The sequence below is a fragment of the Lissotriton helveticus genome, chromosome 2_2 (genome assembly GCF_964261635.1).
Source record: "Lissotriton helveticus chromosome 2_2, aLisHel1.1, whole genome shotgun sequence".
NCBI classification, from domain to species: domain Eukaryota; kingdom Metazoa; phylum Chordata; class Amphibia; order Caudata; family Salamandridae; genus Lissotriton; species Lissotriton helveticus.
In genome coordinates, this window is record NC_136060.1 from 140,706,326 (window position 1) to 140,724,572 (window position 18,247).

Consider the following 18,247-nt stretch of genomic DNA (forward strand, 5'->3'; position numbering starts at 1 on the left):
CTATAATGGGAGTTACATTCTTATTGTAGACCGCAGATGTTGCAGTCTTATGCCCGGGACTCCTTATCTAGTCACTACGACGGCGAAGGTCAAGTGCTGTGGACGTTCTTTGTTCCCCAGCTCCTTTCCAGACAGGGAGGCAAGGGCATGGCCCAATTTGAAAATTACTTCTATTCGAATAGACACTTTAAGCAGAATGAAAACAGTGCTTCTTCAGACGCCTACAAGGCTCACGTCATCAAAAGAAACGTATGATCTACAAGTCGCAAGGACGACTGCAGAGATACATACATTATTATCAACTAATTCCCCCGTACATTTCGCGGAAATCCTGAGCGAAATCTTAAATATTTCTGATACCAATGGGATCTCAGGGGTATTTAAGACAGTATTTTCGATGGCATTAACACCATTCAAAGCCATACTGGGTATTTTTCCAGATTTCGTCCATTCGATTTTTGGCGGACTTCCCCTGATCCTGGGACTAATTGCAGGAATCCTATTCTTAGTCCTTATTTTTCGTTATGGCAACCCATGTCACAGATCAAACTCTTGCGACAATGGAAGAGACGATCCTAGCCATTGGATACCGGGACCGGATATCAAAAATCCTGGGACTCTCCCGGCTTAGAGACCTGAACATGACTTGGTTTCTATCATTTCGACCAATGTGGCAAAGGTGTGTTTTACCTGTACTAAGGTGTCTGCTATGCGGAGAAGAATGCGTGTTAGACACCTGTCTGACGCTACAATCGGATGCGCCAGTGGATGCAGATACACTGTTGGTTCCTGCCAAGGTTCACGCTTTGTGCTGCCCTCAAAGGCTGCCAATCCTGATGACGGCATTCCTGGAATCTTCACCACTACGATTGAAGAGTAGTGAAGTTCAAGATGAAAGCAGCATCGAACAGGTACGACCTTCTGTCAGCAATGCGAATCAGAATGTCAATGGAGACAATCATGCGCACGAATGCATGGTTACCCCTAGTTCCGACTTAGTGGAACTTTCCCATGAAGCTGTTGACAGTTTTTTCGAAAGCCTGAATGATATGATGTTCTCTCCAGAACAGAAATAGAGACTTTTGAGTAAACTCGCACACGGCGTTCCCTGAATTCGGCCTTCAACTTTCAAAATAAAGTCACATGAACAATTACAATCCAGTCCACGGACAGCAATTTTTTCAGCAAACCCCTAAAATATTTTTCTTCCTATATTTTTTCCGGGACACTGATCTTCTGCTTAAAGTAAGAAACTATTCCTAGAGAACTAAGATTTCTATTTTTAGATACTTTATAGACTTTATGGACTTTAGCTGCCCGCTGGTATGTTCACAAATATTTTATTATGTGATGAAATGGTCTCGGACTTCCTTTCCGTATAGCCATATTAAGAGCCATTTCATGTGTATTTCTCATATACCAATAAGCAATAATGCATAAAAATGCGTGTTTACTTTTGCATTTAATTCATAGCTTAAGTGCATACAATATATATGACTGCAATTTTTCAGTATATTATTTGAAAATTTCGAAATGCATTTATGTATTTTGGGGTGGTAAGGTATACACTATACTCTATAGTATGTTGTACTATGTTATACTATGCATAGATTAGTAGATATGACCATAGTTAGCGTGGAGTGGGTGTCGTGTATTTCTATAGGTTCTGAATCAGTCCCCCTATTCCTGACCCTATTCTGGTTAAACTAACTATCAAGTTAACTAACAGTCAGCCCATGAGGCAAGAAAACCCCCATGATGCAGATACCGTTATCTGACGCAGTCACACTACGGCACAGGAACGTGTTATCTGATTAGGTCATAACGCTTGAGATCTAATTAGACAAGCGACATTCCTCCAGCCCCTGATAAGGCATACGACGTTCTCATAACAAATCAAACCTATGACAACCTGGATAATCCGTGCGGCCATTGTTTTGATTTCACAGAGAACTTTAGTAAAGAATGTGCTAACGAGCAAGTCGTATGACATCTTTATTGACGTATCTATGTCCATCCTTATGTCAATCTCGGCACCTTTAAGGTATAAATATTGCCGACCTTGCCCTATGCAAACACACGCGTGGTGACAAGACGGAGCAGCCATACTTGCCGAAGCCGAGAGCAGAAGCAGACCCCGCTGGCAGCAGCCCCGCCTTCCTGACGCGCTGAGAGACGCGCTGCTATCTCAAGCCGAGAGACCCAGCACCGGCGCTTCTGGGCAGCCCTCGCAGGCAGCCTGGAATATCGAGAGCAGAGAAAGAGATACCATTCCTCATTCATCCTAACTTCCAGGTACAGAACTGAATAACCCCTCACAGAGAATTCTTTAGTTATTCACTTGGCAAAAACAAACTTAACTTAAACTGTAACTTTCTATTCCCGCCCACGCATTAGACTTAGGTCAGGTACACGGGGTAGGCGTATTTAGAAACACCAGTTGAGTACGTTTAGTCAAATGTATATGTGTATGTAAATATATTTTAATCATTTTAAACATCATATGGCTCAGAAACCATATCAATGTTTTTACAGTGTTATTTTATACTATTGCTTTTAATGTATGCACTTTACTTAACTATAAGTATTGCAATAATATCGATCCATTTCTCTTGTACGAGAAAAGAGACTGATCAATAAATAACACCTTTTTATTGAACACGCCCGTCTCTTCCTTTTCTCTACATTCTGATGAGACTAAGAATGCACGTACTGACTGAGTAAAATAATTGCCTTGTGCTCACACGACTCTCGAGATTGACTCTTGATTAGGGGAGAGCAAAGTTGTCATGTTCTATGGTTGTCAGAAACTAAATCCCTTCTTGTCTAATCAGGGGAGTTAATCCTTCCTTGAACATTCGAGAAAGTTTCTAGCGAACTCTGAGCTTAGCTGGCAAACCCAAAAATTAAGTCTAGTATCGACAGTAGTAGACCTAGTTAACGTCTGGCCTAGGCCTTTACTGCTGTAGGTTCTATTCCAATGCGCAGAGCCTATTGGGAAAATAGGAGCTACACTACAGGACTACTCTCAATTTCTTTTAGAACACCTTGTTTTATGAATTTGTCTATTACAGGAGTTACCCCTTCAATCACTTCTGCTTTCATTTTATACTGAGGAATGTTTGGATAATATGCTTCTTGTTTTACTGATATTTTTACTGGATCTGCATTTTTCTTAAAACCCATTTCATCTCCAGTGAAATCCCAAATTTTTACATTCACTGTGTCTTTTAATTCTTCAGGTAGATTATTCTTATCAAACACGGGAAATAATTTACTTTCTTCTGCCTTAACCATTGACATTGTTAATTTGTAAAGCCCATCTTCTTCTGGAGTTTAAACCTCAATACCATCCGGTGAGCAATATATTTTACAATTCATTTTGCACAGGATATCCCTACCTAATAGATTTACAGGACTGCTACCTCAAGAGTGGCTCCAAGCACACACTCTTCCTCCTCTCTCAGGCATCATCAGAGGTATTCTTCAGAATCACTCCCACCATCTTCTTTCAACCAATATTGTTGAGACACATTCGACACATTCACTCCTGGCGATCTGTTTACCTGTTCACCTCCGCTTAATCCTGTTTCTGCATTGTATCTCTGCACATTTACACAGTTTGGAAATGGCGGTTGTGGTAACTGACTTTGCTGAATCACTACCTGTCGCTGTAGCTGTTGCTGCTGATTTATCTCATTCTGCATCTGTGGATTTAATGATGCATTTTTTAAATAATTTCTGGGCGGATTCTTGCATTCACATTTCCAGTGTCCAATTTCGCCACAATTAAAACATGGTAGTTTCTGTTTTAACTCTTCTATATTTCCCATCAATTTTGGTTTATTATAATTACCTTTAAATTTCCCTCGATTCTGATCAACATTTTTATTTCCTAAAGTTGCTATTTGTTGTTCAGCCACTTTTACCTGTGCCCACATAGCCTTTTCTTTCAATTTCTTTTGTTTAGCATCTATTTCATCACTACAGTATTTTGCTTTTCTCAAGATATCATCTACTGTGTGTGATTGCCAACCAACTATTCCAGTTCTTACCATTTCACTAATTTCAGGTCTCAATCCATATACAAATCTGTATATAAAATGGCTCATGTCTTTTTCACTTACATTTTCATAACCACTGTATTGTTTAAATACCAGCAGTAATCTTTCATAAAATGAATGTACTGATTCTTTTGGCTCTTGAGTTGTTCTATCTATTTTAACCTAATCTATCTCTTTCGGGGGAATCTTGTTTTTCAAAAACACAATTACCTGTTAGTACTTTCTCATTACCTCTGGTGAAGGAGCACCTGTTACTTTATGTCGAGGGCATTCTTCTCTAGGCCAATTTATAGTAATTTTACATTCTGCCCAAAGATCTGATGGGACAACTATGTCAAAGAATCCATCAAGATCAATCCACAAAACTTTTGAAACTTTCACAAATCTGTCTATCTGCCGATACCATTCTACAGGTTTTTCTCTTAATCGAGGAAAATCATTTGTAAATATTAAAATGTCTTGTCTTGTCCATGGGACATGCACATACCCTCCTCCCGGTATTTCTCTCATTGGATATTCATTTACTACTTCCTCTTTTTTTTCTCTGATAGGAAAAGCTAAACTTGTTCTGTCTTCATCTCTTTGAACTGGGGTGTCAGTATAATTTCTATTTTCTCCTGATATATTTGAATTACATCTTGTTTCTACTCTTTCAGGTGTTTTTCTATAATTCAAATTTGTTTTAGGTGATGTCTCATCATTAATTTCTCTTGGAGGGGCACTTAGAGAGGTCCATGAACAAACTGGTTGATATGGTGGCGGTTTTCTAGTATAAATTTTTTCTAATACCGCATCTTCTGAATCACTTTCTTCACTATCTTTCTTTTTCTTTTGGGCACTCTTTTGTCCAGTTACCTCATCAATTAGTCTCACTGGGTACAAGCCATCACACATGTCTGCACTTCTCCATCGACGCATTCTATCCTCATGTGTTTCTCTATTAAGACCTAATCCTGTTCTCCTTGATATTCCTCTACTCTCTTGTTGTAATTCAAACATTTCATCTTCCCATTCAACTAAAGCTTCAAATTGAGTAGGTCTAGGCTTTGGTACAAGTTTCATCATTTTTTCTCTTAAATATTTCAAAACCGCTATGTTAAATGATCCATCTTCCGGCCATGCTAATACACCATCATTTTCAGTATACTTCATCCAATTCTCAATCCAAAGACAAGTATGATAACCATATTCATGCAACATATAAGCTGCAGGTGTTTTGTACTTATGAAGTAATCTTTCACCCCGCGTTAAAATTTTCTTGTCAGGTTTAATTTTGTTTTTCAATTTCTGAAACCATGAAAGCTTCTTTTTCTCCTTCATGTAATAGTAATCCATGTTTTTAAACAATTTCCCTTACTTCTGTAAAGATCGTAACAACTTCCTTGTTATTCCACAACACCAACCAATCCGTGCGCGAAACTTACCAACAAACCAATCAAGTCAAGCTTCGTCACTATTTTGCTCAACCAATAGAATTTCTGTTTTTCAGGATGAGCCAATCCGCTGTAAGCTTGCCTTAGTCACATGAACCAATCTGTGCGCGAATACTGTCACGTATGTTAGCCAATCACAACGCGACACTTGTGACGTATGCTACCGCTGCAGCTTCTCTGTCCCTCGCTCCACTCCTTAAACAAACACCTCTTTTACAAATTATTTTAAAGCGCCATATTTACAAATCTTTCAATTGAATTCAGTTAATAACTCCACAAAAACAAACCATTTGTCTGTTTCACTAAAGTAAAGTGATAGCTTTCCCAATCATTCAAGTATTCTTTTCACGTGAAATAGACAACGCTATTTTCACAGAATATTTTAATTCGTTGATAAAGTAAGGCTACTTTACCCTTCTAGCAGGTAATAACGAACTCGTTTCTCTCTAAATGCACATACAGAGATATTTTACACCTCCTTAGAGACAATTCAGAGTTTCACTCGATCGCACATTACAAATTCATTTACGCACATTCATACAGAAAAATCCCTAACCATGCATATATAAATCTTTAGTAGGACTTTAACCCACTAATAAAAATCCTCACTCACCAGTAAGATAGACGACGCTTTTCTTACCCTTCACTCAAGCTTAGATAAATTCTACTACTCTTTTCACAGTGAGTTTTAAAACAGGACACATTTCCCTATACTCGAAAGCTACAATTTCATAGACAATCCTCACTATACATTCTACCTTACACACCTAAAATCCCTAAACTTGTGCTGTACGTCCACAACACTAGTGATATACGACGATACCACTATTTTGAAACAGAACAAATGCACTGTGTAACTTCACCTGTCACACTTCTCATGCCGGCACAAACCAGGGATTTTCACACTGCTGGAAAAACCTTTCGACTACATATAACAATTGAACAAACTTAACATATTTTAGACATTAATCCTATGTATTACCATATAACATACTAGTTACCATAGAAACCGTAACTCTGCTACCAAGTAATTTGATCCAGTGCTCTGATTGAAAAACTGTCTCAAAAACGCTACCTATCACCTCAATACTCACCATTAATCATGAAACGCATATAAAGGCCCATAACACCAAATGAGACAATTTTTGAGCAACTGAATCAGGTGGTATGATTAATCAAATCTACTCTCATAATATTTACACTATTATATGCAACTGCAGTTTATCAATTTTCACCATGGTTTAAAACATTTTTCTTTATTAATCAGACCACTAAGGCGATTGGATCATCTGATGGAAACTAGACCATGAATAAACAAGACCAGCTTGTCTTTTCAAATCTAATTTTATTAACTTTATTTTTCAAAAAGAAAATAGCATTTACGTTTTAGAATCTTTATTTTATAAGCAATTAAGAGAGCAGCATTTTAATAAGGAAATGAATTAATAAACTGACACTTTCAAAGCAAGCTCAGAAACATGAAATATTAGCAGAATAAAAGTTTCCATTCCCTAAATCTATTTCCCTGACTATTTCTCACTTCACCTAGAAAGGAAAAATCATTTATAGTCTGCTGTCCTTACGTGCGCCAAAAGTCCAACAGCATGTCACGTCATTCAGGAATCAGAAAGAAGCAGCGAGCAGCAGCACTTCCCTGCTCATGGTGTCAGGTTTTATACATTTCTTTCTAGCTAAGCTTTCTACATTTTACATTCTTTAAATCAAATCCGAGCTATTCATTAGCTGTCCTGTGTCAGTCCATGATAAAGTAAATTAGGTCATCTCCGATTCTTGACCAAGTCCAGGCTTCACATAAGCCCTATTGTCTTTCACTTCCACATCTTTCAGCTTCCTCAAGAAAGTTACTTTTCCTCGAGTTTTGAACATTTACTTCCTAGCCTTGGCAGACACTTTACGTTTCTGTCCTTGAGCCTTTTCTCCATGGGCACGTTCAACTCAACCAAAGAACTGCTTTTTCAATTAACGATGACAATGCAGTAAAAATCTTCACAACTACACATGTGCCAGGACTTCACTCTGGACAAGCTTTGTCAGCTATGTTTTCTGAACCACCTTTAGGCCTCACTTTGGAAACTATTATTAAACAAACACAAGACATCGATTAATTAAAGAATTGAGACCCATTCTGTTACCCACCCCCCTTTACTAATTAATCCTGTTAATTATGTTCCCTAGCAAAAGCACAATCAAGCAGCATATTTAATTCTCCTTTAGGAACTGCATGAACTCCTTGAGCTTTCGTCACAGAAAAGACATAACATAAGCAAACAAAATAAGCACACGCCATTAGTTAAACAGCCGCATTTAATACTGACAAAGACAATAGACAAGGTTAGTTTATTATTTTTCCTTTGCATTTGCAACATAAAGCACATTAGTTTATCCCACGTGTATTGATGATTGTATTCTTAAACTAAGTTGATTAGTAATTTCACCACATTTGCTTATTAATTAAATTACTTGTTATGGGAGATGAACTTCACAAGTTTGAACAAAATTTTTCAACTTGCTTCATCAAGGGAATCCTTTTGCGTCTGCGTGCGTGCCATATTGGAGACACAGGCGCAGAGGCAAAGAAGCCCTCAGTAGGAGCACTGACAGTGCGCCATTTAAAAGATGGCGCATTGTCAGTGCGCCACTTGAGAGCTTCCCACTGCAGAGAGCAAAGGGGGTCCTATGGACCCCCAGACATCCCCTTGCAGGCAGGTGCAGTCATTCACTGCACCCACCTGCAAGGGGATCTCTAAACCCCTTTAAAAGTGCAGGGTGGTCCCGCCTGCACAGTGAAAACACGGAGCATTTGTAAAGCAGCTGCTCCAGTTTTCATCTCAATGCGCTGCCGTAAGGGCAGCGCGAGTTTGCAACTGCCCTGGGGCAGCATATTTATTGTAATCTAGCGCATTTTCACTGTATGCGTCCCGCAGACCAATTTAAAGGTGCACCTGGCACAAACAATAAAATGCGCTTTTACCATAATACAGCCCCAGTAGCTTATCTTTGCCTTTTTTCTGCTGGGCACGAAAATCCCCATATCCAAAGGCCCATATATCACCACTAGATTGAATAAAAAAACATTTGTATCTCATGAACTTAAAATTCCACCATGGATATGAACAAAATTATTCTTAAATTGTTTATAGTGTATATATGATTTTTTCAAATGAAGAATCCTGAAATGCTGAAGTTTTGCAGATGCCTTATGCTAAGCAAAACAATGCTAAGTGATACAAATGATACCATTCACGCACAACCACTTGTTTCTTATTATTAGATGTTTCTCATTTTGTTGTTTTTAGATGGATGTGATCAATGTTCCCTCTAATTTATTTCTTTGTGTGCAGCAGTATAAGGTCTCTGTGCGCTGCAGCCAAGGCTATGTGCACCAAGAACCCATCTGCGTGTGTGGGTGCAGCGACAAATGTCAGTTGAAATATCACTCAAACATTCGCTTAATAAAGTGAAAAGACAGTGTATTTCTACACATACAGCACCACATGAAGGGTCTTAAGGCAGGTTTGCAACATACAACAAACATAAAAAGGATACAGTATGCAAAAGCATATTCTCCATTAAAAGTCTGTTAATGTAACAATGTGTCCCTTACTATCACCTGTCAAATGGGAATGCTCTATTCCTGAGAGGTGTCTGTGTTATTCAAGTTTGCACCACAATGGAATCTGAGAAAATGCCTTTGTTGTGTCTTGTCCTTAGCCAACCACAGAACATTCATTCTATGAGTTTTATCTCCTGCTGCATTTCTTGCATGCCTTTTGCAGCCATCCAAGTACCACGCATCAGGCTTAGACTAACGCATTTTAATGTGGTGATCATCATCGCTGCACTGAAATGCAAAGTCACGCATTTATAAATCCTCCTACGATGTCAAGCCCAGTACCAGCTGGTAATTAGCACCACTTACAGAAAGCTGGTACAGCGAGGTCAGCCCTGCTTGCGCAGACATGGGGGTTGGCTCAGCTAGATTTGGGCTGGCATTAGGGGCTACAGTGTAACAACTTCACCCATAGTGAGCTGGCCCAGCATTCAGCTTCACTGACCTCACATGACAACGCAAGCGAAGCAGTGTCTGCTTCATTTATCCTGCGCCAATGTCCGATAAACTGAGACCGATTACACACCTAACTATAGGCGCCCTGCCACCTGCTGTGCGAGCGGGTGGCACGACAGTCAGTTTACATTTGGCAATGGGAACCGCGCATTGTTGTGCCGACCTGCACGACCTTAATATGCCTATGGCCGTCCGCAACCCGACTCAGACTGCGTCCCCCGCGGGAGTGGTGCTTCTTCATGTTTAGCAGGCAGCCTGCACGAATCGTCGGGTCCTGTACCGTGGCATCTGCCTGAAGCCGGGCCTGCGCAGGGGAAGTCGTTGCGGCGGTTGCTGGCCTCTTCAAAAGTCACAGGTGAGACACCAGGGTGCAACTAGCCTTGAGTCCGGTATGTTGATAGTAAACCCTGCCATACACATACCAGACATGGTTTTGAAGCAGCCTGAGGGTTGTTGGCTGTAACTCAGGCTGTGCACACTGAGGATCATGCTAAAACTATCCCAGCACTATGGTATTTAAATAAACGAAGCTCACGTATGAATATTTTTACTGTAGAGCCTGCCATGCCAGTCACTTGCAGGCTCTTGGTAGATTGTGTTGGAAACTGAGAAAGTGTGGCGCAGCTCAGGATGGATATAGGAAATATTTCAATTAAAATCTTACCTGCTCATTTCCTCAGTCCCCTGCAGCCTCTCAGACAGTTTAATTATGCTGAATGTTGTTCAGTTGTTGACTGAACGACCGTTCACCACATGCCCCGTTTCAATCGCGTGACACAGTTACAGTGCACTGGCACCAGGGTCACCATCACGGCCTGGGTGACAGCAAGCTGAAACTTAGAGCTACCCAGTGCAGTTTACGTTAGGACCTGGACTCAGTGCAGCCCCAAGGAGACACAGGAAGTAGCCCCTCTCTGCTGACACAGATTGTACGGTGCTCCGTTATGGGTATTATATGCAGCTTTTGGTCTGAGGCCAGTCCTTAAAGGCCAGGCCCGGTCTCTCTCCTGCAATAATCAGCAAAGCAATGCCAATGACCCCTAGCCCCATCTCAACCTGGCCCGAGTCTTGCTTGACACAGCTAAGCTGAACACTGCGGATGTGAATGTGGTTAAGATGAACTGCGAAGGAGTAGGTTGGTTCGGGTGGATATGAATGGAGTTAGTTGTAATGGCTGTGTGGTGTTTGAATGTACTGGGTGGGGCAGGTTTGGTCATATTGGGAATGGGGTTCTAGTGTACCAGGTAGAGCAAGGCTGAGTTTGCTCTCAAGAAAGTGTCACTCATAGTCATTGAAATGCACTCATAATTGCACTGAAATTTTGAAAATGTCACACATAACAATCTAAAACCTTGGCAGCTATGTGTAGTTCCTTTTCTGTTCGTGTGATATTTCCTGGCTTTTGGCTTTAAAATTCTGGTCACCCTATCTGTCATCAAAAGGCACGCAACAAGCCTATCAGCACGACGTGTGCTTTCACAATCCCTAATACATATTGGGGATTGTGAAAGCATACGTTGTGCTGTTAGGTTTGTTGCCTGCCTTTTGTTTATAGAGCGCAGCAGATTGCATGCCTTTTTTAATGTTTTCATGTTAATTGCAGGGCCCGACATGCTTACACTCTGGGCTGCATTTAACATGAAAACTTTCAAAAAGGCACCCAAACTGACACACTCTGTTAAGAAAAAGCATACAGCAAGCCCAACATCACAACGTGTGCTTTCACAATCACTAACATATATTAGTGTTTGTGAAAGCACACGTTGTGCTGTTAGGCTTGTTTCCTGCCTTTTGTTAAAGAACCGGGGCAGATTTCATGCCTTTTTGAAAGTTGTTATGTTAATTGCAGAGCCCGACATGCTTACACTAGGGGCTGTATTTAACATGGAAACTTTCAAAAAGGCACACAAACTGAAGCGCTCTGTTAATAAAAAGCACAGATCAAGCCCAACAGCACCACATGTGCTTTCACAATCACTAATACATATTAGTGAGTCTGAAAGCACACGTTGTGCTGTTAGGCTTGTTGCCTGCCTTTTGTTAATGAACCGCGGCAGATTGCATGCCTTTTTGAAAGTTTTCATGTTAATTGCAGGGCCTGACATGCTTACACTCGGGCTGCATTTAACATGGAAACTTTCAAAAAGGCCCACAAACTGCTGCGCTGTGTTAAGAAAAAACATGCAGCAAGCCCAGCAGCACAATGTGTGCTTTCACAAATACTAATATATGTTAATGATTGTGAAGCTGACATGGTGATTTTAGACTTGCTGCATGACTTTTCTTAACAGAGCCCGGAGGGGGCAGATTTTCTGCTTTTCTTCAAGTATTCATGTTAATCGCGGTGCTGCGATTAACATGAATACTTGCCTCTCGTGGTGTGTGCGCACTGCGAAGAAGACACTGCGCGCTCTGATTCAAATAGGTGCGCTGGCGCACACGCGCACAGGTTACAGGGAACAGTGGTTGTGATGTATGTTGCTATTCATCTAGATTTTTGCAAGGGTTATTTTATGCTTATAGATGAATCTGTAGCCTATAGATAGCCCATGTTTTTACTGAAGATTTTTCAATGTTTTATTTGTTTATACCGTGCTTTTATGATCGCTATTGCAAATCGAATAAAGAAATCTGACTGAATGATACCATTCGACAACTTTCTTGAGCCAATGGTTTATTGCCCTCAAAGATGCAGTGTTTAACAGCGCTGTGTCGCAAGACCTGAGGTAGTGCGTACAAGGTGTCCACAGAGGGTGGAAACAGCACAAACACGCCTAGGCAGAAACGTTTTAAGGCACGGGCAGGGGGCCACCTGGGAAAGTGAATTTTCTCTCTATTTCACTCATGCGATCCTATTTCTCTAATCAAAACCTCTCTCCCTCTGCTCTGATCTGTCTCTCCCCTTTGTCATTTTAAGGATATAGGATTATAAGGATTATAGACGTCCCAAGCAAGATATATTTCAACTTTTTTTGTGTGACCCTGTTAACTTTTAACATATAATGATATTGGTGGTAGTCCACGTAAAGAAATGTGTGGTGTCTAAACAAAAGGGTCCTCGTTGTTTACTTACTGAACATTTGTGCCTGGAAAGAGAAATACAAAAACAGCAGATTTTTGCGACATACCGAGGGCGTTGTCCCAAATGTAAAATAAAACGTGTGCGCCAGTGCATAAAAAATTTACAAATAAGAGAAATGTGTACCCAGTTAATAAAAACTTTCTCAAAATGTAATATAAAAGGGTTGGTTTAATTAAATGTATATTTTGAAATGTGCAGTGTTCTTATGTAATACTACTTACCATAGCTCTGGTCCTCCTTCAAGGTGAGGAAGCATGTGCTGCTGAAAACCAGGCCTGTCAATGGAATGCCGATCATTAGGTATGTGCCGGCTATCCTTACCTTCCAAAAGCCCAAAAAGAAGCCGTCCAATATCTTAACCGTGACCACCTACAGAGAAAAGCAGGTACGATTCTATAGAAACCTGACACATTCGTTTGATGAAATATTTTGAGATAAGTTACAAGCACAGAATCGACGTACAATGAATATTTGAAATCCTTATGCCATTAGGTGTTCAACATGCTGAGGAAGACATATATTATATATATTTTTTCCTACTAACTCGTGTTTATGTTTCGTTTTTAAATGCTTACACTCATTAGGTCTGGCGTTAAACAAGACTGTTTGATTTTACTAAATTGTATGCGTAATATATTTTCAGCCAGCCCTCTTCATCTGTTGGTCTACTACTGTGCCATCCACATTTTCCTTCTGCCCACTACAGCATGGTCCAGTGGATCAGCACACTTCAGCCATTGACTATTTTCCCTGTGAGTAATGGCATTCTGCCCTTTCACAAAAAGTGCATCCACAAACAAAGTAGTTCTCTTCAGTACCAGGCACTGCTATGGCAATGTGTGCTTTTTGAGACCAAAATTACATTTGCATTTAGATTGATGAGGGCCCAGCAGCTTCCTCAACAATATCGATTTGCAAAAACCATAACAAAATAAGCACAGATAAAGCCGAAACGCTGGTAGATAGTGCTTGAGATATTGGCTTTCTCAACAGTGCTTAATTTGATGCAGTGCTCAGCAGCGGCACTTATTTCTCAGCACCGGTACTCATGAAAGTCCACCACATGGTGGCGTTGTCTGTCTAATTTTGTCAAAATATGAATAATACCTGCTGCCCTCACTTTTTTTAAAGCTTAGGATGGGCAGTAATAATCTGAATTGTCACACTTGTAGGCATGTGAAGTCTAGTAGTTGTGTTAGTACTTGCAAGCTGCAATGGCCATCCTTTGGTGGGCCCAGGCACTTACTTTTTTGTTTTATTTTACGAATTAAGCTCTGTTTTTCAGTGCTTATTTTTTAAATTGTAAATACCTTAGGCTTTGTAAACTTCATAATTTGGCATGACTGGATGAATGTGCCACACTTTTATGTAAGAAGAATGTCAGTAATTTGTAATTACACACATTCTTAAATTATTAAAATTATTATGTGAAAAAATAAGAAGAATTACAAGTAAATCATGATAATGAAATAATCTGATTGTTTCCTTCCACAAAAGTTACCTGTAACCTGTATGCAGAAAATCAGTAACTTCAGTTACACACTTCATGCTGGTATACATGCAGCTGTGGACTGTAATTGTAGGCAAATTGCGTTATTAAGGGGCAGGGATTTGCCTTTATAAATCAAGGAATACTGGGCCAGAGATAGTCACAAGTAAGACATTAGGTTGACCTGTTACTGACTGTGCAACACCGCCACCAACGTTTGAGAGCTACCCACCTTTTGTACAATCTCATGCTTTCCCTACAGGCAGCTCTGTTTATGACCCTATGATAATCTAGTACACTGCAAAAAATTGGTATGGTTGTGCATATATGGCACAGATTAAATATTGATAAAAAAAAACTACAGGGGCAGCATCATGCTGATGCAGCCGCTCCACACTCTCAGGGGTCAGTACCAGAGCCGCAATGATGCAAAAATCATAAAGGATGAGTGGGGACAGTTTATAGTTTTGAAATCTGCCTGTGACACAGGATGGGGAAGGCATTATACCCCAAGAACAACAGTGAAAAGCTACAACTAATTTACAAAGATCAGGAAACTGAGCTGTAATGCGTTATGACATTTAACAAGGTTATGTTTTGCGTATTTGTATAGTGCACATCTGCAGGGCTATCTTGGTGCTGAAGCAGGAGTTGTATGACCCGAACCAGGGTCAAGCTAGGAGAAGAGCCAGGTTTTAAGTTTCTTGCAGAATTTAAGAACTAATGAGGTGGCTCCTGATGTGTAGGGGCAGGTAGTTCCAGGCTTTAGGAGCGAGGTAGGAGAAGGCACAACAGCTGGATCAGGTGCAGCAAATGGTGGGAGTGTGCAAGTAGGAGTCCAGCCAAGCAGAGGTGTCTGGTAGGTTTGTGGAAGTTTATGTAGTTGTAGAGTGTAATTAACTGGGTTACAGGTTGAGGAGGGTGAAACCCTACTCAAACCTCAACCACAATTCTTGTCAGGGTGATGTCACAAGCAAACCCTGAATTAACCTCTGGTTGTGCCAGACTAGGACAAAGTCACAAGTTTAGGTCAACCGCTGTGGAGCGCGGGCCAGCTACAGGTACCCTCTTTGGCCTGCTGAACACAGTACCTTAATCCTGGATGTGAAGAGATGCGGAGTCCCTTGTTGAGGACGAGTCACGCAGCAGAGAAGATGCAAGGTCTGGGGGAGGAGATGCATCACGCAGCTGCAGTTTCCGATGGGCTGTGTTGGGCGAGGCGATGTCCTTGTGTTGAGATGCATTGCACAGTGGCAGTTTCCAATGGGCTGTGTTGGGCGAGGCAAGGTCCTTGCAATGAGATGGGTCGATTCCGATGGCGCTGCAATGGGCATTGAGAAGCCCTTGCATCAGGGAAGTCCATGCAGCAGAGACGATGTGCTGGTTCCGAGGTCGATGCATCAAGCAGCAAAGGTGATGCGCTGGTTTGACAGGAGATGCACTGCGCCATGGAGGAGATGCATCGGTTTTGCTGGATCCACAGCTGGGCTGGCAGAGCACCTTCATGCCCACTTCCAAGGGCCCAGGACTAGGGGGTGGCAACACTTGGGAAGGCAGGACTCACAGATGGCAGAGTCCAGGTGCTGGGTTAACGGTTGTTGGAAGTCTGTTATTTCGCTAAGGCTTCTGATCAGGAGGCCAGTCAACTAACCCTTGGAGTTACTCTGGGGTTCTGGGTTTAGAATTGCAGGTCCAGTCTTTCTCACCCTGGTAAGAGGACAGCAGTCTTTCAGAGCAGCAGTCCAGCAGACTAGAAGTTATTTCAGCAGCACAGCAGTCCTTCTTCCTGGCAGAGTTCACGGGTCTACAGGCTGGGGAGACTGAATAAGTTCATTGGAAGGCTCTTAACAGCTCCGTTCTGTTCATCCTGTGTCAGTACTTTACGAATGAACACCCGTTATTAAGCGTTGCTTTCCTGATCCTAGCTGGTTCTTATCTGTATCATGCTGACCTCAGCTTTTAGGGATACAGGCCACTTGAGAATTCACTTGCATTCTCTATAGACCTCTCCTTCTTTGTAAACTGAAACAGTATGTTTTAATGTTCACTCTTCAATAAAAGTATCAGAAATCGGGACAGTGATTGGCCTCGAGTAGCCTTCATAGCCCTGAAAGTCGCCATGGATGACATAAGAGCCATCATGGACTGCAGCGAGCCAGCAGCCCTGATCCTCCTTGGCCTGTCAGTGGCCTTCGATACAGACTCCCACCACCTCCTCATCCAAAGACTCCACTACATCTGCATCTATGACATGGCCCTCAAGCTACTATTCTCTTGTCTTACTGGATGCTTGCAAAAAGTCTGCCTCCCGCCATACATCTCCGACCCCAATAGCATCATCTGTGGCGTGCCCCAGGGCTCTTCACTCAGCCCCACACTGTTCAACGTCTACATGACTCTGCTGGCTCCCATAGCAAAAAGCTACAGGTTCAACATCATCTCCTATGCCGACCACACACAACTCTTCCTCTCCCTCACCAAAGACACAGACACCACCAGAGCAAATTTCCGGACTGCCATGACAGACTTCGCCAACTGGATGAGAGCAAACTGCCTCAAACATAACACTGACAAAACTGAAGTTCTCCTCTTCAGAAGAACCCCCCTCACGGTGGGATGACTCTTCGTGACCCTCCTCCCTCCGACCACCACCTACGCCCGCAACCTCTATATTATCCTCTTCAACGAGCTCACCATGAGATGACAGGTCAACTCGATCACCTCCACCTGCTTCAACACCCTCAGAATGCTCTGTGAATTCTTTAGATAGATCCCAAATGACACCAGAAGAAACGTCACACAAGCCCTCATCACTAGTGGACTCTACTACAGGAATACCCTCTATGCCGGAACTACCACCCTCCTCCTCACGTCACTCCAAACAATCCTGAACGGTGCAGCAAGAATCATCCTGGACCTACCCAGACAATCCCAGATCATCCCCCACATCCGTAGCCTGCACTGGCTCCCCATCAAGGAGAGATGCCACTTCATGCTACTCATGAATGCTTACAATGCCCTCCACAACACTGGACCAGAATACCTGAACAACCGCCTGACCTTCCACAAGCCCACCAGACACCTGCGGTCCGCCTCCCTGGCCCTCGACTCCGTCCCCCGATTCCATTGTACTCCAGCGGAGGACGTTCCTTACCCCACCCCACCACGACAGCCTGGGTTGACCTCCCCATCCAACTCCGAATCTGCATCTCCCTCACTAAATTCAGGAGTGGCCTCAAGACCTGGCTGTTCGAATAACCCCACCCATGCAGCGCCTGGATACCCCTCGGGGTGATTAGCGCGCTCTACAAATAAGGATCGATTGATTGAGTAAGCTTCCTAGATTATGCCATCATGGCTAGTGCCTCACAGGGTTTCATCCCTTTATTTCATGACCCTATTTGACACCCACTATGAGTGTTATTATTGGTGGGAGACTCCACACCTAGTTGGCTAGCGAGGGGAATGCCAAGAACCCCAAGATGAGACCCTGGGGGCTTTGAGACTTCTCTGGCTGTCAGGCGATTTTAGCAGGAGGGAGAGACGACCCTGATATGATATTGTGCACAGAGGCGCAGCCGCAGATCACACTCACTGACAGTGGATTGTGCCGCTCCTACTAGATAAGCCAGACTCACACCTGGTGCTGCTCGGTGACTGCTGAGTCTGTAAGCTACTAATGTCTGACTCCGGCAATTGCTTTGTGTTAAGCCAGAGCGGCTCTACTGGGCAGTGGCAGACAGGCAGTACCACTGCCGACATAACTGCTAATTGCTGGATGTGGCCTCCGAGCTTGGTGAAGCGATGTAAAGAAGGCACTGGTTTCTCTCTACCGGCAGTGATGGCCATCTAGGATTGAGAAGATCATCATATTTAGGTCTCCAGGCACCACCATCTTTATTGTTTACACTATGTGCAGGGTGAGTCAACATCAATACGCAGTACAGTGACACCTGATAGAACAACTTTGCTTATTCAGTGATCCTGCACACCACCCCCATTGCTGCCAATATATATATATAGTACCGGAAAAAAGGCGTGAAGACAGCTATTATTCTCTGAGGAACTGACCAGCACCAAGGATAAAAAGAA

At 42.2% G+C, this 18,247-nt stretch overlaps 1 protein-coding gene across 1 annotated transcript in view; it reads left to right on the forward strand.

Annotated features, from left to right (window-relative positions):
- Positions 1-18,247, forward strand: part of LOC144821639 (uncharacterized) — a 335,720-nt gene that overhangs the window by 30,011 nt on the left and 287,462 nt on the right. Inside the window, exon 4 of the mRNA XM_078678875.1 lies at positions 12,911-13,051. Within this exon, the coding sequence (XP_078535001.1) occupies positions 12,911-13,051 (141 nt within the window). The remainder of the gene's footprint in view (positions 1-12,910; positions 13,052-18,247) is intronic.